Source organism: Schistocerca nitens, chromosome 4 (genome assembly GCF_023898315.1).
Source record: "Schistocerca nitens isolate TAMUIC-IGC-003100 chromosome 4, iqSchNite1.1, whole genome shotgun sequence".
NCBI lineage: Eukaryota > Metazoa > Arthropoda > Insecta > Orthoptera > Acrididae > Schistocerca > Schistocerca nitens.
Genome location: NC_064617.1, coordinates 579,517,612 through 579,543,434, shown reverse-complemented (window position 1 = coordinate 579,543,434; position 25,823 = coordinate 579,517,612). Strand labels below are relative to the sequence as shown.

Sequence of the window (25,823 nt, the reverse complement as noted above, 5' to 3'; positions counted from 1 at the left end):
AGTTTTGTTGAAATTTTGATCAGCAACTGTTGGAACTGCTACTATCAACCAATTGAAATTTACAGTATATTTATAACTTATGCTTTGTGTCTCATGTTTACAGGTTTGTAACATACCTATCAACAATAGAGCAAAAAATTTACTTGTTATGAATTATGGATCAAAACATAAATTAATGATTTAATAATGAAGAGTTAATTTATTCTTCATATCACCCCAAAACATCATTAAATATAGAACTATCAAAAAACTATGTTAATTCCAATTAATTCCAATGGATCTAACTGCAAACCACCAGTAACAAAATTTTAGTAGATACATGAGATTAGCACAAGTGTCTAAGTTTTACACTATTTACAGAACTAAAATGTTGATTTCCCAAGTATGTTAGCATCTGCAAACAAGGATTGGAATATTTTAACAGCAGAAAATTTTGCCTCTATGAAACTATTGTTCATAAAAGAATTATTTAAGATCCATAAAATGGAAAGCATATCATCAGTCATGGAGTCATCCAATATGGTGACTATGTCTCAGACATCAGACTTGCCCCTAAATGTCCACTGGAGATCTTAAGTAGTGGTTAATTAGATCTGTTGATCATCTAATTGCTTATGTTGCTGCATATTACTAGAAATTCTTACTTGCAGGTCAGTATTTTTAATGATAAAACTACATGCTGACTAAAATAGAATTAATCAAGTAACCTGTGCTATCCAAATTTGTTTTCATGCTGATAGTAGAACCCATACAAAGAAATGCTGGTCCAACCTTTGCAAGAGATATAATATTTTATATCAAATACATTGTACTTTGACTTAATAGCAAAACAACAAAAATACTTTTTATAGAATGACTGAATTGAAAAGGCAACCTTACAACAGTACACATTTCATAAATGTAAATTTAACAAATGCTCACAATATACATACATTTAACATAATACAATTTAACAGTGTCATATACACAGATATCACTGCAACAGTCAAAATTACGTATTTCCCTGAGTTCAAGAAACTTAGTTTTCTCCCATGGGATGAGTATGAAAAGATGAGAGACAGTAAAGGGCTGAAGAGTCAGAGAGAGTGGTAGGTCAAAGTTAGCAGACAGTGTGTCAGCAAGATTAAGAAAGTATTGCACTAGGTGCAATGGAACCATTCTACTGAGAGTAAAGTATGCAGTATCGTTTGAGTGGAACAGGAGAAAATGAAATCAAGTTTAAAAAAATATAATGTAGTAAATGGAAAGAGTACTGTGTGTAATTTAACAAAGGTATTTAAGACATGAGATGTCGTTATAGAATAAAGTACTGCACAAAATCAGTGCCAGAATGAAGTATGTGTAAGTTTTCATCCTCTCTTTACTACCTTTCACCTACTGCTCATCGTAGTTCCGTTATTTTACATCATCCATGGTATTCCATATTTCCATCCAAAAAATTACACCATATTGTCTGATACAAAGCTGTAGCAGCTCCTCTTCTAAAACTAATATTGCAAAAACTCTTGCAGACCAAAGAACAAATTGTGACTTTTAGTCAGTCCTACAGGTAGCAAATGCCTCACTGGAGGAACTTTATCATTTGTATGGACTGTTTAAGTGGTTTTGTTGAAAAATCTAGAAACTTATTCACTTAGTACATTTATAGAAACAGAGAATAGTTTCAATACTTACACAAGATTATTTTAAATACCACAGTCAACAAAATTAGTCACTAAAAATAAAGCACTGAAATAAGAGTTTATACAACAAAAATAGGTAATATATTGGCAGATGACATTTCTTACAATGTGTACACCTATTTTATAAAATATGGATGCTATCCTCATTATGTAACTATATCAGCATACAAGAACAATGATGCAAATAAAGATGATTACTTATAAAGGAAAAAATACTGTTTCCACATAGATCATTGAGCAGATAGCAGCACACAACAATACTGACAGTAAATGAACACTAAAACAAAGAGAACAGGGGAGAAGAGAACAGGAAGCATGCCAGAAAAGGCAAGAAAATGCATTATTAACTCAGACAGAAAGCTATCTCTTACAGTAAAAAGGTTTACTTGTCTATAAATGCACACGCAGGAATGCTTGTATGTAAATGAAATCGTAATGAGTTCTACAAGCATAAATATGCAATATGTCAAAGATCACAGCAACAAAAATCATAATATAAATGATGCTGTTTCATTATCATTCAGCTTCATGGTCTGCTGCTCTTTGTCCCATATTCTACCTTGGTCTATTTCTCAATCTCAGTAGACTAACAAAAGTCTAATAACTTAAGACTGACTGACTTCTAAATTCTCATTTTCTTCTTCTAGAAAAATGTATGTTGTTCAGTATAACAGTCAAGGACTGTGATCTATGCATTTTCCAAATACCAATACCTATATTTCCAGAAGAAAGAAAAACAAAGTGACTTCAATTAACAGCACTGTACAACATCACACAATTTATCCTCAACAGAGTGTGTACATTTCCAAACCCTGCCTCACTGAGTGCAGTGCAGCAAATCAACAATACTTCTTACAAGCCCTTACAATTCCTTAGGGCTGATGCAACATTACTGTTGTGAGATCATATATAACTGATTTAGGTAACAGCTGTGGTCAGCGAGACAGTCGTGAACTAGAGTCAGAAGATGCTGGTGACTGACATGACAAAGTAATGCGGTACAAAGGGGCATTGTTTAGCAATACTGCAACTGCATCTTGACGTCCGAGTTCTTCCAGTGTAGTTATCAACTGGCCTACAACAGATGGAAATTCAAAATGAACAACATTAAAACACAAATAACCTCTTCTATATAATGTGTAAAATAAAATGTGTAGTATTTATTTGGGGAATTAATTATATTTGAAACTCTTAACTATAAAAGTATTAAAAAGTGCTACTCATCATATACAGGAGATGCTGAGTCAGAGACAGGCACAATGAAAAGACTGCTATACAATTGAGGTTTTGGGCAAAAGACCTTCTTCTGAACTAGAAAACACACCCATATTAACGTATGCACAACTCACATACACAAGACCATGGTCTCTGGCGACTGAGGCTGAATTATGAGCAACTGCACCTGATGGGAGAAGCACCCTGTGGGTGGTGGTAGTAAGGAGGAGGTTGGGGCAGGGAGGCAGAGAGATACCAGTTTAGCGGTGGGGTAGGGTGTAGTGCTGCTTGTGATATAGTGAGGACAGTGTAAGGCTCATGGTCCAGGTTTGAGTGTTGGGGGGGGGGGGGGGGGGGGGGGAATTGGGAAGGAGAGCAGAAAAGGAGATAGGTAGAGGAGGGGGAAAAATGACTAATGGGTATGTTGGTGGAATAGAAAGCTGTGTAGTTCTGGAGTGGAAGCAGTGAACAGGGCAGGTGGGTGGAGGTGAGGCCTGGAATGTTATGGGAATGTAGGATATATTGCTGGAAGTGTTCCAACCTGCACAGTTCAGAAACAGTGTTGGCACGAAGGGTCCAGATGGCACAGGCCATGAAGCAGTTACTGATATGAAGCATGTTGTGTTTGGCAGCATGTTCAGCAACTGGATGATCCAACTGTCTCTTGGCCACAGTGTTAGTAGCAATTCATGTGAACAGACAGCTTGTTTGTTATCATGCCCACAAAGAAAGCAGCATAGTGGTTACTGCTTGGTCAGTAGATCACATGACTGCTTTTTCAGGTATCCATGCTCTTGATGGGGTAGGTGATACTTTTGACCAGACTGGAGTAGGTGGTGGTGGTGGTGGAAGGACTATTGCAGGAATATGAGTCATGAGGCAAGGGGTTGGGAGCAGGGGTGGAGTAGGGATGGACAAGGATATTGCTTAGGTTCAGTGGGCGCAGTGCAATATCACTGTGGGAGGGGTATGGAGGACAGTGGGTAGGATATTCCTCATTTCAAGGCACAACATGAGGTAATTGAAACCCTGGTGGAGAATGTGATTCAGCGGCTCCAGTCCTGGGTCATGAGTCACAAGAAGAGTGCTCCTTTGTGGCTAGAGTTGCGCTTGCATGAGTGTGGTGCGTTTTATACTTTAGAAGAAGGCCTTTCAGCTGAAAGCTCAAATGTATTGCACTCTTTTCACTGTGACTGTCTGTGACTCAACGTCTTTTCTATATAGTGAGTCTCATTATTCCATCCTTGATTATTCATTGCTTGAAAATCTGAACTATCATGGTCATATTTTTAATTTTGTGTTTTTGAAGGGATGTCACACAGCAGCAAAGAGAAGAGTGGTCCCCCCCCCCTCCCCCCCCCCCCCCCCCCCCACACACACACCACAATTCTACAGAGAATCTGAATATGGATGACTGGATAGTGATTCAAAACACTGTACTCTAGAATATGAGTCCACTGTCTTTTCACTGTGCCACCTTGCTTGATTCAGGGCTTGGAAGCTAAGGGGTAAAGGAAAGTTATATGCTTACTACAAACTTCTGAAAACTTAAGTGATCAGCTATACAAAATTATCAGTTACATAGACTGAAAGTCTTCTATACTGCTTCAACTTACGATATTTATCCTGATGTTTCTCCAGTTTAAAAAATAATGGGTGGCAGCTGACATCTAAATTCTTGATGAAACGAGAGAAAAGCCTGACAGAGGCATCCCAGTGGCTGGCACCTATCCAGAGTAGGTGCCCAATAGGAAACATGCTGTGAAAATTGTACAGAAGGAAGATGAAGGACTTTGAGTTACAGAATAAGATCAGGAAAGGAAGATAAAGGTGTGTTAAGGTGGAACAGAATAGTAGAAGTTCAAGAAGAAAATTTTGTTGGCCTGGCAGAAACATGTTTGTTATGCAGGATGAACATTAATAAAATTGACAAACTGCAACGATGGATTCCTGACCGGAAATGGAGGAAAAAAGATCCTGTGAACATGTGTCTGGAAATGCATCTTTGTGACAGTAGATGGCATTCATGAATGACAATTCATCTTACCATGTGCTGTGTGTTCCTTGTGTGTTGCAGGCTCTGCAACTGATGCAGTGTACTGTAAGCAGCAGAATGGTTCAGTATTCATGTTCAGAACAAGCCGAGATGGTGTTTGTGTATGGCCAAGCAGATGGGAACAGTCGAGAGGCAGCACCACTATACCAAAACAAGTACCCTCACAGGCACCAACCACATCACACAACATTTCTAGCCCTTTTTGGGTGTTTGTGTGATCATGGGTCATTTCAGATAGACAAATGTGCAGGGAGATGGCAGACTGTGTGTACACCATATTTCGAGGACCAGGTTCTACAGGATATTGAGACTAACCATAATACAAGGTCCTGGCAAGTGGTCCATCAACATGATGTAAGCCAAAGTACAATTATGTGTATTCTGCATGACAACTGCTTCTATCCCTACCACCTGCAATCCCTTTTGGGTCACTTTGAACACCTATTGTGATGTGGATGGAATACAGCTCAGAAACAGATATTTAAAGTATGAATTACTGAAAGATCAATCCTGTTCGTCAGATGTGGCATCCTCTGGCTCCCACTTGTTCTTCAAATCACAATAAATTTGCATGTAGCAGAATTTTTTGGCTGATTAAATTATGATGTATTTTGCAGGTCTTCCAGAATTACAGCTCACGAATGGAATATACTCTCTGGAAAGTCATTGGACAAAGCCCATTAAAATAAAAGTGGGCTATGTAAAAAAAATAAGAGCATTTTTTCACTGTCAAGCTACACATTTTTGTTTCCTAGATCACTTAATACGTCAGCAAGATGATGTGGGATTGTCAATAAAAAGTAAAATTCATAGTCCAACAAATTGGCTTCACATTCCTTCCCTGCATTCCTCCCAAGTGACCTTATTCTCACAACCACAGAAACTGTCACTATCCACTTCCTCAAAATAGGCTCTTATCAGATAATTCTCATTGCATAAGAGACTACTCTTAAGGCTATGAACTATAGTGATTACTTGGCAGAGGTCCTCTGACAATTTTCAGATTCAGCACCTAGAAGCTCTGCTACTGTTTTCTTATCCCAGAAGTGTTCAGTCATCTCCAATCCCTTGGCAAGTCCCTTGAGACTTCCCACAATTTCTTTCCACAGGTCACACCCTTCCTCACACCCACCATTCACCAGACCCCCAATTTTTAGAGGCTTCCCAACATCCATATAATCAACCAAATAGGACACCTCACTATCACTAAAAGTGGACCAAAACCTTCAACCTATCGACAACAACCTATATTCCTATATCCAGGACATAAACCATTTATTCCATGATTTCTGCACAGTTTCTGTCCCTTTGTCACATGACTTTGCTTGTCACTGTCTGTTCCCCCACCTTCTACCCTTCTATTTTTAAGTCATCAGTTTTACAACTGATTTGAAACTCTCTTGTTTTTCATCTCCAAATAATTTTTACATCAAACATCATCACAATTTGTTTTGCATATGCTAGTCCTTGTCTGCTCCTTCCAGTGCAAAATTAACTACTCTTGGATGCAGTAGTACATGTCCCACAAATGTGTCATTTATTTTGGTAAGGGTCTTCCATAGACTTCTCTCCTTCCCTATTCAATTTAGAATTTTTTCATTTTGCACTTTATACACCAATTTAATTTTTAACATTCTTCAATAGCATCACATTTTTAGTACTTCCTGTTTGTTCATCAAATTTTTGATGGTCCACATTTCACTTCCATTCAATGCTAAGTCTCAGACATATACTTTAAGGAAGTTCTTCCTCAGTTCTGTATTACTATATGATGTTATTTGTTTGCACCTCCTCTGCAACTCTGTGTAATGCATAAGCAACAAAAGTGATATACACCATACTGCAATAAATAATCGGGAACCCCTTGGCTGCTTTAGCCATGTATGAAGTACTATCTGTTACTAGCAGCAAAATGTTAGCTCTGCTCACACCATCCAGCCACAGTAGCTTCATAGAGTTGTCAAAGTGGCAGTTGTCATGTTGTTTACTCTCCTGAGAGCTTCACACATTAGGAAGAGCATTTCTCCAGGCCTGTCAACTTTAAGAACACCAGCAACAACATTTGCAACATGACGCCCATACACATTGGTGGTTTCATCTATGGATATCCAAGACCTTTTGATCAGTAATACTAATTCATAAGTTGTTGAGTACTTCATCATAGCACATGGATAAATAGTTCTTTCTTAACAAAGTTTCATCTGGAAATGGATGTATTGAGTACGTCTGCAAGAACTGTCTGATGTGTGGATTCTTCAGCTTCTCCAATGGGATGTTGCACAATGCCATCATTTCACATAAGTCCTGAAAGAATGATTGCACAGTTGATGATGGACCTGGCTGTTCAAATAACATTGTTTGTCTGCTGTCGTTTTCATCACTTCCCTTTACATAGCTGCTGTGTTTTGAGATATTACGATGTCATTGCACATTAAAGTGCTTTTCTGCATTAACTTTAACATTATATAGCCTACAAAATAATAATTTCCCATCAGTCCTGAAGAACTTCTCTCCAAAATCAAGAACAAAACCTCACAGCAACATGCTGTTGGAGCATTTTAATTGAACCAGACTACAAGTTTGTACTCAAACCCAATTGTGTGACCACATGTGCAATGTTTATTACATCAGAATCCAGCATGGTTGGCTTCAAGAGAATTTTGTTGACCCCATGCAACAATGTCTTACATCAGCGAACCAACTAGTGTGTTATGCCACTTGTGTACTGTACTTCTAATAAATAAAGCTTTGTAATAACTGTCGAGTTTATTTGTGACATCACACCTGAAATATTGTCCTGTGAGTAACATCTTCATGTTTTTATTTTTGTGTCCAAAAAAGATAAGACAAATGAATGCATTTTTGGCAAAAATTGACTGAAATATGCATTATTATGGGAAAAGTTGGCTGAAATATCACTTATTACGTCAAAATTTGGCCAAAATATATCATTAAAAAACGGTGTAAGTATGACATTATATGCACAATAAAAATACATTTTTTTACACTACAATATCAGGATTCGTGCATAAATTGTTGTAAAATTCACTCTAAAGTTCACATGACTTGTCGTTACAATCTGGGCCCTACATATCACTATTATAAGATAACAATGAATAAACTGAACAGCAACCTAAAACACTAATTTTGGTTATGGTCTTTTGTCGTTGCCATTCTAACATTCACTTATAATGTTTTGGGAAGAAACAAATCAGGAAGGCTAAATCTTGAAACAATCCCTAGACATCATTTACAAAAATTAGAATAAAACTATTTTTGAGAAACTAAATGTCTTGTGTCCTGTTGAAATGAAGAGTTAGCTTATTACTTTCAACAAGGAACTAATTTTAGAGCACTTTTTTGAATTATAATTGAGTTTCCTATCGTAATCTGTAACAATTATGCTATATCCTGTTTCCATAGACCTCAAATGTAACAGTTCTACAAAAAAAGTAATAAAAAGATACCATATAAATATATTTACTTCATGGGAATGCAACTGGTTACTTATCCTCACACAATGATTCTTCTTGTTTCAATATGTATTTTGTATCAATGATTTAACAAAGTTAGTGCAAGAGTAAAATAAAACTAAATAATACCTATTGTTCCTCCCCATGCATCAAGAAGAGCTGCTGTGCGTGACACAGAGGCAGTTGAGGCAGATCCATCAATATGAGCGAGTTCATCAAGTAGACCTAAACGGACAGCCAGGAGACACCAGTCACGTCCAAGAGGATCAGGTGGATCTAACAGAAGACACAGACGCTGGCGACACAATGTTGAAAGTGCTGATACTGATAATCTGTCTGCTGTCACAAGCAGCTGCAAGACCTAGAAAAAAATGAAGTTCAAGTATTGGTGATGCATTGGTTTTATGTTTAGTCGACTGGATACTCATAAAATTATTGGAAAGAGAAACATAACATTCATTTGAATGCATTAGTTACATTCGAAAGTCACACAAAAAATGATCTCCATAGAAAATTTTACGTGCAATCACAAACCCTTTCAGTTACATACACATGAAAGGAAGAACTCCCTGTGGGAGACAATGTTCAGTACAGATATTCAGATAACTCTCACTGCCCCCCCCCCCTCTCTCTCTCTCTCTCTCTCTCTCTCTCTCTCTCTCTCACACACACACACACACACACACACACATTATCCAAACACTTCAGCTCAACTCAGAAGTTATTGATCAATATTGTTCCAGAACGAAACGTGTACCAGGTGATATTGTATGACTGTATAAATATTGATACTGAAACGAACAAAGTGGTATAGACATTGGCTTAATACCAATGACTATAAATTTTCAAAAAAATAATTGTTCCTATGTGGTGTCCAAGTGGTGCTTTGGTGCCTGAAGGGGAAGGGTTCTTCCTCTGGAACCTAAACATAAACTTTTCTTCCATTGCAGAATTCTCTCACATACCTAGATATAGTTGTCTGAGACTCTACTACACTGCAAGTAAGTTTTTTTCTGCCGTTACACTACTTAATGCGATCAGGAATACTTCAGTCTTCACAATATCCATAATATCCATATAATTTCTTTTTTTATGAATATAATAGAGGGAAACATTCCACGTGGGAAAAATATATCTAAAAACAAAGATGATGTGACTTACCAAACGAAAGCGCTGGCAGGTCGATAGACACAAAAACAAACACAAACATACACACAAAATTCTAGCTTTCGCAACCGACGGTTGCTCCGTCAGGAAAGAGTGAAGGAGAGGGAAAGAAGAAAGAATGTGGGTTTTAAGGGAGAGGGTAAGGTGTCATTCCAATCCCGCGAGCAGAAAGACTTACCTTAGGGGGAAAAAAGGACGGGTACACACTCGCACACACGCACATATCCATCCACACATATACAGACACAAGCAGACAAATTCAAAGACAAAGAGTTTGGACAGAGATGTCAGTCGAGGCGGAAGTGGAGAGGCAAAGATGTTGTTGAATGACAGGTGAGGTATGAGTGGCGGCAACTTGAAATTAGTGGAGATTGAGGCCTGGTGGGTAGCGGGAAGAGAGGATATATTGAAGAGCAAGTTCCCATCTCCGGAGTTCGGATATGTTGGTGTTAGTGGGAAGTATCCAGATAACCCGGACGGTGTAACACTGTGCCAAGATGTGCTGGCCATGCACCAAGGCATGTTTAGCCACAGGGTGATCCTCATTACCAACAAACACTGTCTGCCTGTGTCCATTCATGCGAATGGACAGTTCACCAAGACAGCCTAGGTCTTCGTGGCAAACGAATCTGCTCCAGTCCGGAATCCCTGAACCATTACACCAACAACCTGACAACAGCTTTCGCATCCCGCAACTACCCTCCCGACCTGGTACAGAAGCAAATAACCAGAGCCACTTCCCCATCCCCTCAAACCCAGAACCTCCCACAGAAGAACCACAAAAGTGCCCCACTTGTGACAGGATACTTTCCGGGACTGGACCAGACTCTGAATGTGGCTCTCCAGCAGGGATACGACTTCCTCAAATCCTGCCCTGAAATGAGATCCATCCTTCATTAAATCCTCCCCACTCCACCTAGAGTGTCTTTCCGCCATCCACCTAACCTTCGTAACCTGTTTGTTCATCCCTATGAAATCCCCAAACCACCTTCCCTACCCTCTGGCTCCTACCCTTGTAACGGCCCCGGTGTAAAACCTGTCCATGCACCCTCCCACCACCACCTACTCCAGTCCTGTAACCGGGAAGGTGTACACGATCAAAGGCAGAGCCACGTGTGAAAGCACTCACGTGATTTACCAACTGACCTGCCTACACTGTGATCCCATCATCTTTGTTTTTAGATATAATTTCTTTTTTTTGTTAATATGGTATGTGTGGTACATTATGCCATTCCTTTTGTCTCGGTGGTCGAAGCATCAGCCTATAATGAAGATAGATGCAAACTATAACAGTAAGTAAGTGAAGTCCTGAACTTTCTTCTGTCACATCCTTGTATACACACTCATAGAATTCCAGAAATGGACCAATCCAAGACACCGGAACATGCAGTCATTCTTTGCTTCCATACAGCACCAAACAAACATGCCTGTAGTATACTTGGCAGACACCTGTCACAATTCCCAGTAGAACACTCCTACCCCTGATCCCTGCAGAATTTAGCAGCCCAGCAGTACACATGTTGTCTATGCACAACCTACATCTGCGGTGGCTTTTTGAGACTATATTGAGTTTTATGTACCAGAGCAATTGTAGTAAAAGCTGAAGGACAGGCCATTTGATACAGTAGGTTTGCTTTGTACGTTTCATCTACTAATCCAAATGCATCAGCTGCAAATAGATGAGCCATTTTCTATGCTAGAAGTGAAAAACAAAACTGCTTGAAACTTTCATCACTAGGTATTACTTAGCAATATACCTTCTTCCAGCAGTGCTAGTCCTGGAAGGATGTGGAAGAACTTCTGTGAAATTTGGAAGGTAGGAGATGAAGTACTGGCAGAAGTAAAGCTTTGAGATCTTTTCTTTGAGTAAAGTTTCGAAGTCTTGAACATGCCCAGATAGCTCAGTCAGTAGTCCACTTACCCAAAAAATGCAAAAGTCTCGGGTTCGAGTCCCAGTCCGGCACACACTTTTAATCAGAAGGAAGTTTCAAGTCACAGTGTACACTCCACTGCAGAGTGGAAATTCATTCTAGATACACGTATACATTTGTTGGACCATGGATTTCCATAAACTTTCCAACATTCCTGGATTGTGACAAATGTTTTTACAAGTTCCCAAGACACTTTGATGAAGTGTCTCTGCGTTAGAAATTTATTTCGCATATACTAATTGCCCTAAATAGCTCAACAGATAATAATCCAAACAACTGAAGTCAGGAAGACCTGCAGGTCATGAGACTGTCCTCCCCTACGTATCCCTGTGTCATCAGAAATATCGTCCAGTGCATTTCCATCATCTTGTTTGCTGGAGCACACACTGTTGCAAACTGGGAAGTGATGGTGACAAAGGAATACCCTTGCCAAGCATTTCTTCAAATAACTGTCTCTCTTGTTTCCTCACGGCTATTCCTTGTTATCAATATTAGCCTTTTGTACAATTTTGTCAGTAGTCTTCTGTCCTTCAAGTCTATACCAATGTTTTTCAAGGTGAAACTTCCTGGAAGATTAAAACTGTGTGCCAGACCGAGACTCGATCTCGGGACCTTTGCCTTTCGTGGGCAAGTGCTCTAATCTGCCAGGAAGTTTCACATCAGCGCACACTCCGCTGCACAGTGAAAATCTCATTCTGGTCTTTCAAGGTCTTCAGGAGGATACTCCACTGAACTGTGCTGAACACCTTTTCCCACTTAATAAAACAGCTGTACATATACCTGTATTCTTTGTAGCATCATTCTCAAAACTTTCAATAATATCTCCTGGTCTTTTTCCTTTCCTGAATACAAATTGATCCTCTCCTATGCGGTACTTCCCTTGATTTTTCTTTTAAATTTTCTGAGAACATGGCTATACATGCCTTTTATTATGTGGCATGTGAAACTAATTGTACTACAAATATTTTAATGGAAGTCCTGGCAGTAAGAAAATAATTTAAGAGTAAAGGTAACAATTCGCCAAACAGAAGAGGCACTGACATACACAAAAACATGTCTGAAAATTTTGCTAGTTTTCAGGTGAATCCTTTTTTAGCAGGACGACACACACACACACACACACACACACACACACACACACACACACGTATGGATACATACTGCAGCAGAATACACTAGGCTGGGGCTGTAATTCTGTACTTTATGTGGCTTTATATAATCTATCTGAAACCTGTCAGTATCTCCAGGCTTCTTCCATGTATACAATCTTCTTTTATTATTCTTGAACCAAGTGTTTCAAGACCTTGATAAACCCCCAAAAACCATGGACCTTGCCGTTGGTGGGGAGGCTAGCGTGCCAAAATGATACACATAGCCGTACCGTAGGTGCAACCAAAACGGAGGGGTATCTGTTGAGAGGCCAGACAAACGTGTGGTTCCTGAAGAGGGGCAGCAGCCTTTTCAGTAGTTGCAGGGGCAACAGTCTGAATGACTGACTGATCTGGCCTTGTAAGACTAACCAAAACAGCCTTGCTGTGCCGGTACTGCGAACGGCTGAAAGCAAGGGGAAACTACGGCTGTAATTTTTCCCAAGGGCATGCAGCTTTACTGTATGATTAAATGATGATGGCGTCCTCTTGGGTAAAACATTCCAGAGGTAAAATAGTCCCCCATTTGGATCTCCGGGCGGGGACTACTCAAGAGGATGTCGTTATCAGGAGAAAGAAAACTGGCATTCTACAGATCGGAGCGTGGAATGTAAGATCCCTTAATCGGGCAGGTAGGTTAGAAAATTTAAAAAGGGAAATGGATAGATTAAAGTTAGATATAGTGGGAATTAGTGAAGTTCGGTGGCATGAGGAACAAGACTTCTGGTCAGGTGATTACAGGGTTATAAACACAAAATCAAATAGGGGTAATGCAGGAGTAGGTTTAATAATGAATAAGAAAATAGGAATGTGGGTAAGCTACTACAAACAGCATAGTGAAATCATTATTGTGGCCAAGATAGATACGAAGCCCACGCCTACCACAGTGTTGTTGTTGTTGTTGTGGTCTTCAGTCCTGAGACTGGTTTGATGCAGCTCTCCATGCTACTCTATCCTGTGCAAGCTTCTTCATCTCCCAGTACCTACTGCAACCTACATCCTTCTGAATCTGCTTAGTGTATTGATCTCTTGGTCTCCCTCTACGATTTTTACCCTCCACGCTGCCCTCCAATGCTAAATTTGTGATCCCTTGATGCCTCAAAACATGTCCTACCAACCGATCCCTTCTTCTAGTCAAGTTGTGCCACAAACTTCTCTTCTCCCCAATCCTATTCAATACCTCCTCATTAGTTACGTGATCTACCCACCTTATCTTCAGCATTCTTCTGTAGCACCACATTTCGAAAGCTTCTATTCTCTTCTTGTCCAAACTGGTTATCGTCCATGTTTCACTTCCATACATGGCTACACTCCATACAAATACTTTCAGAAACGACTTCCTGACACTTAAATCTATACTCGATGTTAACAAATTTCTCTTCTTCAGAAACGATTTCCTTGCCATTGCCAGTCTACATTTTATATCCTCTCTACTTCGACTATCATCAGTTATTTTACTACCTAAATAGCAAAACTCCTTTACTACTTTAAGTGTCTCATTTCCTAATCCAATCCCCTCAGCATCACCCGATTTAATTTGACTACATTCCATTATCCTCGTTTTGCTTTTGTTGATGTTCATCGTATATCCTCCTTTCAAGACACTGTCCATTCCGTTCAACTGCTCTTCCAAGTCCTTTGCTGTCTCTGACAGAATTACAATGTCATCGGCGAACCTCAAAGTTTTTACTTCTTCTCCATGAATTTTAATACCTACTCCCAATTTTTCTTTTGTTTCCTTTACTGCTTGCTCAATATACAGATTGAATAACATCGGGGAGAGGCTACAACCCTGTCTCACTCCTTTCCCAACCAGTGCTTCCCTTTCATGCCCCTCGACTCTTATAACTGCCATCTGGTTTCTGTACAAATTGTAAATAGCCTTTCGCTCCCTGTATTTTACCCCTGCCACCTTCAGAATTTGAAAGAGAGTATTCCAGTTAACGTTGTCAAAAGCTTTCTCTAAGTCTACAAATGCAAGAAACGTAGGTTTGCCTTTTCTTAATCTTTCTTCTAAGATAAGTCGTACCGTTAGTATTGCCTCACGTGTTCCAACATTTCTACGGAATCCAAACTGATCTTCCCCGAGGTCCGCTTCTACCAGTTTTTCCATTCGTCTGTAAAGAATTCGCGTTAGTATTTTGCAGCTGTGACTTATTAAACTGATAGTTCGGTAATTTTCACATCTGTCAACACCTGCTTTCTTTGGTATTGGAATTATTATATTCTTCTTGAAGTCTGTGGGTATTTCGCCTGTCTCATACATCTTGCTCACCAGATGGTAGAGTTTTGTCATGACTGGCTCTCCCAAGGCCATCAGTAGTTCTAATGGAATGTTGTCTACTCCCGGGGCCTTGTTTCGACTCAGGTGTTTCAGTGCTCTGTCAAACTCTTCACGCAGTATCTTATCTCCCATTTCATCTTCATCTACATCCTCTTCCATTTCCATAATATTGTCCTCAAGTACATCGCCCTTGTATAAACCCTCTATATACTCCTTCCACTTTTCTGCCTTCCCTTCTTTGCTTAGAACTGGGTTGCCATCTGAGCTCTTGATATTCATACAAGTGGTTTTCTTCTCTCCAAAGGTCTCTATAATTTTCCTGTAGGCACTATCTATCTTACCCCTAGTGAGACAAGCCTCTACATCCTTACATTTGTCCTCTAGCCATCCCTGCTTAGCCATTTTGCACTTTCTGTCGATCTCATTTTTGAGACGTTTGTATTCCCTTTTGCCTGCTTCACTTACTGCATTTTTATATTTTCTCCTTTCATCAATTAAATTCAATATTTCTTCTGTTACCCAAGGATTTCTATTAGCCCTCGTCTTCTTACCTACTTGATCCTCTGCTGCCTTCACTACTGCATCCCTCAGAGCTACCCATTCATCTTCTACTGTATTTCTTTCCCCCATTCCTGTCAATTGTTCCCTTATGCTCTCCCTGAAACTCTCTACAACCTCTGGTTTAGTCAGTTTATCCAGGTCCCATCTCCTTAAATTCCCACCTTTTTGCAGTTTCTTCAGTTTCAATCTGCAGTTCATAACCAATAGATTGTGGTCAGAATCCACATCTGCCCCTGGAAATGTCTTACAATTTAAAACCTGGTTCCTAAATCTCTGTCTTACCATTATATAATCTATCTGATACCTATTAGTATCTCCAGGATTCTTCCAGGTATACAACCTTCTTTTATGATTCTTGAACCAAGTGTTAGCTATGATTAAGTTATGCTCTGTGCAAAATTCTACAAGGCGGCTTCCTCTCTCATTTCTTCCCCCCAATCCATATTCACCTACTATGTTTCCTTCTCTCCCTTTTCCTACACTCGAATTCCAGTCACCCATGACTATTAAATTTTCGTCTCCCTTCACTACCTGAATAATTTCTTTTATCTCGTCATACATTTCATCAATTTCTTCATCATCTGCAGAGCTAGTTGGCATATAAACTTGTACTACTGTAGTAGGCATGGGCTTTGTGTCTATCTTGGCCACAATAATGCGTTCACTATGCTGTTTGTAGTAGCTAACCCGCACTCCTATTTTTTTATTCATTATTAAACCTACTCCTGCATTACCTCTATTTGATTTTGTATTTATAACCCTGTAATCACCTGACCAAAAGTCTTGTTCCTCCTGCCACCGAACTTCACTAATTCCCACTATATCTAACTTTAACCTATCCATTTCCCTTTTTAAATTTTCTAACCTACCTGCCCGATTAAGGGATCTAACATTCCACGCTCCGATCCGTAGAATGCCAGTTTTCTTTCTCCTGATAACGGCGTCCTCTTGAGTAGTCCCCGCCCGGAGATCCGAATGGGGGACTATTTTACCTCCGGAATATTTTACCCAAGAGGACGCCATCATCATTTAATCATACAGTAAAGCTGCATGTCCTCGGGAAAAATTACGGCTGTAGTTTCCCATTGCTTTCAGCCGTTCGCAGTACCAGCACAGCAAGGCCGTTTTGGTTAATGTTACAAGGCCAGATCAGTCAATCATCCAGACTGTTGCCCCTGCAACTACTGAAAAGGCTGCTGCCCCTCTTCAGGAACCACATGTTTGTCTGGTCTCTCAACAGATACCCCTCCGTTGTGATTGCACCTACGGTACGGCCATCTGTATCGCTGAGGCACGCAAGCCTCCCCACCAACGGCAAGGTCCATGGTTCATGGGGGAAGCTACCACAGTAGTACAAGTTTATATGCCTACTAGCTCTGCAGATGATGAAGAAATTGAAGAAATGTATGAAGAAATAAAAGAAATTATTCAGATAGTGAAGGGAGATGAAAATTTAATAGTCATGGGGTCAGTAGGAAAAGGGAGAGAAGGAAACATAGTAGGTGAATATGGATTGGGGGTAAGAAACGAAAGAGGAAGCCGCCTGGTGGAATTTTGCACAGAGCACAACCTAATCATAGCTAACACTTGGTTCAAGAATCGTAAAAGAAGATTGCATATGGAAGAAGCCTGGAGATACTGACAGGTTTCAGATAGATTATATAATGGTAAGACAGAGATTTAGGAACCAGGTTTTAAATTGTAAGACATTTCCAGGGGCAGACGTGGACTCTGACCACAATCTATTGGTTATGAACTGTATGTTAAAACTGAAGAAACTGCAAAAAGGTGGGAATTTAAGATGGGACCTTGATAAACTGACTAAACCAGAGGTTGTACAGAGTCTCACGGAGAGCATAAGGGAACAATTGGCAAGATTGGGGGAAAGAAATACAGTAGAAGGAGAATGGGTAGCTTTGAGGGATGAAGTGGTGAAGGCAGCAGAGGATCAAGTAGGTAAAATAGATGAGGGCTAGTAGAAATCCTTGGGTCACAGAAGAAATATTGAATTTAATTGATGAAAGGAGAAAATATAATAATGCAGTAAATGAAGCAGGCAAAAATGAATACAAACGTCTCAAAAATGAGATCGACAGGAAGTGCAAAATGGCTAAGCAGGGATAGCTAGAGGACAAATGTAAGGATGTAGAAGCTTATCTCACTAGGGGTAAGATAGATACTGCCTACAGAAAAATTAAAGAGACCTTTGGAGAAAAGAGAACCACTTGTATGAATATCAAGAGCTCAGATGGAAACCCAGTTCTAAGCAAAGAAGGGAAAGCAGAAAGGTGGAAGGAGTATATAGAGGGTCTATACAAGGGCGATGTACTTGAGGGCAATATTATGGAAATGGAAGAGGATGTAGATGAAGATGAAATAGGAGATATGATACTGCGTGAAGAGTTTGACAGAGCACAGAAAGACCTGAGTCGCAACAAAGCTCTGGGAGTAGACAACATTCCATTAGAACTACTGACAGCCTTGGGACACCCAGTCCTGACAAAACTCTACCATCTGGTGAGCAAGATGTATGAGACAGGCGAAATTCCCTCAGACTTCAAGAAGAATATAATAATTCCAATCCCAAAGAAAGCAGGTGTTGACAGATGTGAAAATTACCTAACTATCAGTTTAATAAGTCATGGCTACATGGCTACATTTACAGTAGCTTTCAAGCTGTTGCTGTTTCTCACATTCACACACAAACACATAGACATCAAAATGCACATAGCTGTGGCAAGAGTGGAAGTTACCTTGGCTGATGGATGTGGGGAGGGGGTAGGGAAAGATGACTGAGGCAAGGAGAGTGAAATGGGATAGTGTGAGGCAGGTCTTTTGACATGGCTCCACAAGATGAGCGTTCAGAGAGCATAGAAAATATAAGAGGTAGAGAGAGGGAGAGGTGGGAATGGGGAAGGAAGAAAGGAATGAAAGGTGAACATGAAGAAGGAGACAGGAAGGGAAGAAAGAAAGGCAGAGGGGTGGAAAAGGGAGGGGGAGAAGGAGGGATGGAGATATATGAACCCTTTGTCTGCAGGAAAGATGATAAGTTCTGGACTGATTTTCAGCTTATGGATAGCTACGTGTTCCACTGACATGTTGCTAGACTAATTAGGGAGAGATTTAGGAAAGGAATGTAAGGCCAGGTTAGCAGAAAGAGAAATTCCTAAAGGGTTACCAAGAGATGACTGGGTGGAAGGGGAGGGGGATCACTATTGGAGGGATGTTGGAACTATTTTAAACCAGGTTATATGTGGAGGTTTTGGTTGGCTGTTGTCAGGGAGGTATGTGGTGAAATATTCTCCAAGCTTCCCCTAAAATATTCTGCCACTACTGGTCTTCAGGGCACAGGTATACTAAAGCATCTGTTGGCCATGTTCTATACACCTTTATCTGTACTAACTTCACTAGATAGCATATCTGGCTTCAGCTAACTTTGATACTATGTGGGCGTTTAGATCTGGAACCTTTCCACAAATGCTCCAGCAGTTAACTAATACCATATCAAAGTTTTCTTCCTTCTATCTGCAATGACAAATGCTACTCTCTTTAAATAATGGGGTTAATATTCTTCCCTATCCAAAAGCAGAATGCATTTATTGGGGCTGTGGAGGGATTTGTTTATCATAAAGGAACCAACATGTGCATGCTGCACCTACTCTGGTACCCTAGTACCCCTTTCTGCATTTAATACATGCCTAACCTATTAAGGGGCATGGATCCAACAAACTTCCATCCAAAAGCGGAGGCTGAGAAATCCACATCCAAGATCATCACAGTATCATCTCAGCCCCTGGTTTAAGCCTCCCAATTGGCTTCAAACCAGAGGGCTGCAATCAGTTCTGACAACAATGCTGCAAAACACTAGCTCCACTTCCACTCCATGCATGAGGCTAGCTGTCTTTAGCAAAGCAGTCAGCTGCCTGTAGGAACTGATGATGTTCTCTGAATTCAGGCAGGAGGCATTATTTGTGATTCCACGCCAGTCACTAAAATTTTTTCCTTTTGCAGCATAATTTGAATTATTCACCATCGCTTTTGGATTTAGTTTGTTAAGTATAATCCAAAACAGTTGTTTGTAACTTCACTCTTTCCAGAGACTGTTTTAAGTACCTAAATTCTGAATGTATCCTTACCATAAGGTAAACTGGTGCTAAATTTCAGTTGCAGTTATAGGTAATGTTGTCAAAAAACCTTATTTTTAAAGAATAAAAAGGACTTGCGGTGACCAAACAGTGGTGTCTGTTTTAAGATTATTTCTTTTATGTAGCCCTTTCATTCCTACAGATGTGCCCTCTGCATTCTGTGCTGAGAGTGGCTTTGTTGTGGCTGTACTGCACACAAAATGCTGAAACCAGTGCTGAGAGATGGTGTTCCAGCTGTTATGAAATACTTACCATCTGATTTTAAGAAAACTATTTGCTGAAAAAATTGACTTTTGCTCAACTTACAGTTTGATAACTTCACTCGCTTTTTGAATTTCTTTTCATTATACATCATAGTTATTGTGCTGCATCAAAAGTAGTAAAACATTGCATGAAATTTTGAAGACTGCAGAGGAAAAAAACGCATTGCATAAAATTTGCATACGGTTGAGTTCAGCTCATAAGTTGCAGTACATAAATGTAGGTAAGATATTGAAATTTTATTTAAAATTGAGAGTAGAATGACATCTCATATCATTCTCAAATTATTGGTTTTCATACCCAATGGGCAGTCCCATGCAACTTGCTCATTCCTATTCCTGCACATCGGTAATTATATGGTCATAACAACCGTCATAAATCATTCAAGATATCAAAATGAGGCTTTTTGCAAAGAGGCACATCTGTTATGTTATAAATACCAGAAACCTTTTTATTCACCAAGATATGGAAGTAGCTTGTCTGCCGCAGTGAGAGGTCAGTGGCTGAGGAAGCATACAAAAGTCAATATTACTGTAGGAAAACCCAAGCAGCGTGCATATACATGTCCACAGCACCTGGGGAACAGCAGAACAGCGCATAGGGCATGTATACATGTCCACAGCAGCAAAAGGGTTAAGATCAAAGAAATCCAATGAACGCCATGTTGTTTGCAGACATGGTGATATGGGATGAGCACAAAATGAAGTGCAAAAGGAAGTAGAAATATGGAACCAAGAGGGTGAAACAATTTGGAGGAGAATAAGCACAGAAAAGATAAAAACAGCAGTGATGGCAATCAGAAGGAAGGAAGTGGAAATGGAAAAAGTAAAAAATCAATAGAAAATTTTTGTAAGAGATCAAAAGTTTCAAGTAATTAGGAAGTCAAGTCACCTGTTATGAACCTGCAGAGCAGCAAGTTACGTATTAAGCTCTATCTGTGTTTTCTTAGAGTTTAATTCTTCAATTCCATGAGTGTTTTTCTATTTTATAGGTGTAATCTTGTGTATTGTAACTGTAAAGTGTAAATTCAGGCAGTCTGTAGCATAGTTGTCACTTATTTCCAACAAATAGCTACACCTCAATAAGGCAGCCTCCAACAACGAAACACCAGGAGAGTATCAAGTTGGTAATTTAGGTATCCTTGTATGCTTTTATAGTTTACTCCTTAAGTCAGTTATGCTGGGATGGATCCTGTGTGCAGACACAGGAGGAGGTGACAGCAGTTCACAATCAACTGAAACTTTTGGCTACAGTCAATTGTCTGTAGGCTGCTGCCTTGGGAAGTAGTAGTGGTGGAGAATCTGGCGTGTCACATGGGACATTGAAGGTGTTGCTTGTTTCACCAACGGGCTCTGCTACTGGGGCATCTTCCAAGGTACCCGATGTAATGGATCCAATCTCTCTGCAGGGTGAGCGATAACTTGTTTGTGTCCCTTGAGGTGGAAGGCCAATTTGGAGGCTGGCCTTATGGTCTCACCCACTAACATTTTCAGTGACAGGTGGATGTTTCTTCTGCAGGGTCTGAGCAGGCAAACGGAGGAGGGGTTTGCTACTTATCAGGAGCTCCAATGTTAGGAACAAGAGCATGGGCTGGAAAGAAAGCCAATGTGCACTCGATATGTCTGCCGGCAGGCCTTACCTGCCTTGCGTTGCCTGCATCTATTGAGCATGCAGGGTGCAGTTGTCTGCAAGCTGTGGCTCACATCAGCACAAATAATGCCTGTCACTTGGGTTCTAAATGCCTTTACTTGGGTTCTGAGGCAATCCTCAATTCATATGACTGGCTCGTGGAAGAAATGGCTAGACAGTAGTTTGAGGTACTCTAATGAACACTCGCCAGTCGACACGCAGAGAGTGAAATCAGATCATGTTCACTCAGAGTCATAATTTTATCAGTAAACTGTAGAAGTATTCATAACAAAGTTCCAAAATTTACTGCCCTCCAGGAAATTTGCCGTGTTCGAATTATTACAGGGACCAAAAGCTGGCTGAAACCTGAAGTAGAAAGCTCTGAAATATTTAGTGAGCCAAGGAATGTACATCGGAAACACAGATTAGACACCATAGGAGGGGGAGTGTTTGTTGCAGTTGCAAAAATATTCTCTACTGAGATTGAATTTGAGTGTGACTACGAAGTTATCTGTATACATGTAACTGGTCTAGGTGAAATCAAGTTAACTGTTGAATTTTTACCAGCCACTCCATTCTGCTGCGACAGTTTTAGAGGCATTCAAAGAAAGTCTACACTCAGTGGTGTGGAAATACGCAGATCATGCAATATTAGTCAGAGGCAAACTTTAACCTATCATATTAACAGAATCTTCCGTTGGTTCTTGGTAGAACAACATTATAATAAATGAAAAGCACCAGTTTGCTTTTGTTCTACAATACCCAATATTGTAGAACAAAAGCAAACTGGTGCTTTTCATTTATTTTAACCTATCAGGTATAGACTGGGACATCTATGGATACATTGCATGAGGTATAGATAGGCAGTCTGTGAAATACTTCTAAATACGAAACTTCCTGGCAGATTAAAACTGTGCGCCGGACCGAGACTCGAACTCGGGACCTTTGCCTTTCACAGGAAAGTGCTCTACCAACTGAGCTACCCAAGCATGACTCACGCCCCGTCCTCACAGCTTTACTTCTGCCAGGTTCGCAGGAGAGCTTCTGTAAAGTTTGGAAGGTAGGAGACAAAGTACCGGCAGAAGTAAAGCTGTGAGGACGGGGCATGAGTCATGCTTGGGTAACTCAGTAGGTCGAGCACTTGCCTGTGAAAGGCAAAGGTCACGAGTTCGAGTCTCAGTCCGGCACACAGTTTTAATCTGCCAGGAAGTTTCATATCAGCGCACACTCCGCTGCAGAGTGAAAATCTCATTCTGGACTTCTAAATACGTTTTCCAAAAATGTCTTGATGAGCTAGTTTGAAGGCTACACACAACAGGAATATTTAGACCAAGTAGCTACAAACAAACCTGACCTTAGCAAATTTGTCAGTGTAGAAACAGGGATTAGTGAGCATGATATCATAATGATGATGGTTACTAAAGACAATAAATCAAGAGGGCTAGGAGAGGATTTTTGCTAGACAGAGCAGGTAAGCAGTTGCTAGTGTCACACTTAGACAATGAATAGATGGCATTTAGTTCCAGTATGATGGAGGAAGAGGAATTATGGGCAAAGTTTAAATGGATCGTATATCGTGCTCTGGAGAAGTATGTGTCGAGTAACTACTAGATTAAAGACGGAAAAAAAAACATATTGGTTTTATAACAAAATCTGGAAGACACTGAGGAAGCAAAGACTATTGCACTCTTAATTCAAAAGAGAATATGCAAATGACAATAGGCAAAAGTTATTAGAGATTTGTGCCTCCATAAAAAGACTGATGCATGAAGCAAACAACAACTATCATTGTTACACTTTAGTAAAAAAAATCTTACCATAAATGTGAGACAATTCTGGCCCCACATAAATCATTAAAGGGATTGAAGGTTTTTATCCAGTCACTCATTAACCAGTCTGATGTAGCAACAGATTGTAGCAAAAAGAAATCTGGAGTTTCAAATTTTGTGTTTAAGAAGTCTTTCACATAGGAGGATGACACAAATCTACTGTCGTCTGACCATCGTGCAGACTCCCATACAGGGGACACAGTAATAGGCATCCCTGGTGCAGAGAAACAACTGAAAGAGTTGAAAGCAAGTTAAGTCACCAGTTCCATATGGAGTTCAGTTTTACAAAGAGAACTCCATGACATTGGCCTTATATTTAGCTTGCATTTATCGAGAAAACTCTCGCTTAGCGCAAAGTCGCAAGTGACTGCAAAAAAGTGCAGGTGACTCATGTATATATGAAGGGTAAATGAACGGACCCGCAGAATTACAGACCAATACCATAACATTGGTTTGCTGCAGAATTCTTGAACATATTCTCAGTTCAAATGCAATAAATTTCCTTGAGACGGAAAAGCTTCTGTCCACAAACCAGCACGGTTTTAGAAAGCATTGCTCTAGCGTTACTCGGCTTGCCCTTTTCTCATGTGAATCCTGTGAACTATGGATGAAGAGCAAGAGGCAGATTTAATATTCCTAGAATTCCAAAAAATGTTTTACATGTTGGCCCCCTACAGCATCCTAACGAAGGTACAAGCATACAGACTAGATATGCAAGTGGCTCGAAGCTTTCTAAAGTAGAAGTACCCAGTATGTTGTCCTCGACAGCACGTGTTCATCACAGACATGGGTATGCCCCAGGGAAGTGTGGCAGCACCACTATTATTCTCTACAAACATATATGATCTGACAAACAGGGTGAGCAGCAATCTGTGGCTGTTTTCTGATAATGCTTTGGTGTACGAGAAGGTGTTGTTGAGGCCTATAGGATGATACAGGTGCTTTGCACAAAATTTCAAGTTGGTGTGATCAATGGTAGCTAGCTCTAAATGTACAAAAATTTAAGTTAATGCAGATGAATAAGGAAAAAAATCCCCTAATATTTGAGTACAGCATTAGTAGTGTGTTTCCTGACACACTCAGGTCAATTAATTATGTTAAGAGTAACACTGCAAACCAATATGAAATGGAACTGACATGTAGGGATTGTAGTAAGGAAGGTGAATGGTAAACTTCGGTTTCTTGGAAGGATTTTAGGACAGTGCAAAGGAGTCCACGTAAAGAACACTAGTGCAGCCAATTCTTGAGTACTGCTCGAGTGTTTGGACCCCACCAAGTCAGATTAAAGAAAGACATTGGAGCAATTCAGAACCAGGCTGCTAGATTTGTTACTGGTAAGTTCAATCAATGTGCAAGTGTTAAAGAGATGTTTCAGAAGCTTAAATGGGAAATGCTGGTGGGAGGATGATTTTTCGAGGAACACCACTGAGAAAATTCTGAGAACTATCACTTGAAGCTGACCGCAGAACAATTACACTGACACCTAAGTATGCTTCAAGTAAGGACTACAGAGATAAAATAAGAGAAATTGGGGCTTGTATGGAGGTTTAGAGAAAGTCATTTTTCCCACACTGTATTTTTGAATGCAACAGGAAAAGAAATGACTTCTTGTGGTACAAGGTATTCTCTGCCATGCACCATACATTGCTTGTGGAGTATGTATGTATATGTGGATGCAAATGTAAATGTGGAAGTTAAATCACAAATACTGACAAGATAGCCGAGAAAACTGGCGGAAAAAATATAGCCAACAAATAAACTGATGTGCAGGACTTAAGGACAAAAGTAACTTACATATCATATGTTACTGCTAAGTAACATAGCTTGATGAAACTTGGATCATGCATAGAAAGAACTGCTACTGTACAGTACGTAAGATAACTGAAAGAAATATGCAACAAGACAAACAGAAATAATACTTTTATTTGAAGACATCATTACAGTGAAATCACGGCAAATCATGGTGGCCACCTGCTCTGCAATCTTCTACTATGCTGGCCATGTGATCTATTGAGTTCTTGTGGTAGGACATTCCATTCCTTCACCACACTGGATGACAACTGCTGGATGGTTATTGGTGCATGTAGACATGTCACAGTTTGTCTCTCCAATGCATACTACACATGCTTAATGGGATTTAAGCCACATTAATGGGCGGGCCTGTCCCTCCACTGAAAATCCTCACATTACAAGAGATCCTCCACCTGTGCTGTTACAAACTTAAGTAAGTATACAGGGTGAGTCAGGAGGAAAGGTATATGCTTTGAGGGGTGATATTACTGATGGTCCTGAACAAAAGAATCCAAATGAACATATGCTCTTTTCTTCATCATATCTGACATACAGCTATTTGAAAAATCACGGGCATCAGTCACAAGTTATTCTTCACCAGAACTCTCATGTGACATTATGCTATGTAGTGTTGTCTTAACTGAGCAATTC

At 40.0% G+C, this 25,823-nt stretch overlaps 1 protein-coding gene across 1 annotated transcript in view; it reads right to left on the bottom strand.

Moving 5' to 3' along the window:
- Window positions 1-221: 221 nt before the first annotated feature.
- LOC126251853 (death-associated protein kinase dapk-1-like) overlaps window positions 222-25,823 on the bottom strand; it is a 305,116-nt gene continuing 279,514 nt past the window's right edge. The window contains exons 23-24 of the mRNA XM_049952529.1: window positions 8,556-8,787; window positions 222-2,757 (exon numbers count right to left, since the gene is read on the bottom strand). Coding sequence (XP_049808486.1) covers window positions 2,618-2,757; window positions 8,556-8,787 — 372 coding nt within the window. The 3' untranslated portion in view covers window positions 222-2,617. The remainder of the gene's footprint in view (window positions 2,758-8,555; window positions 8,788-25,823) is intronic.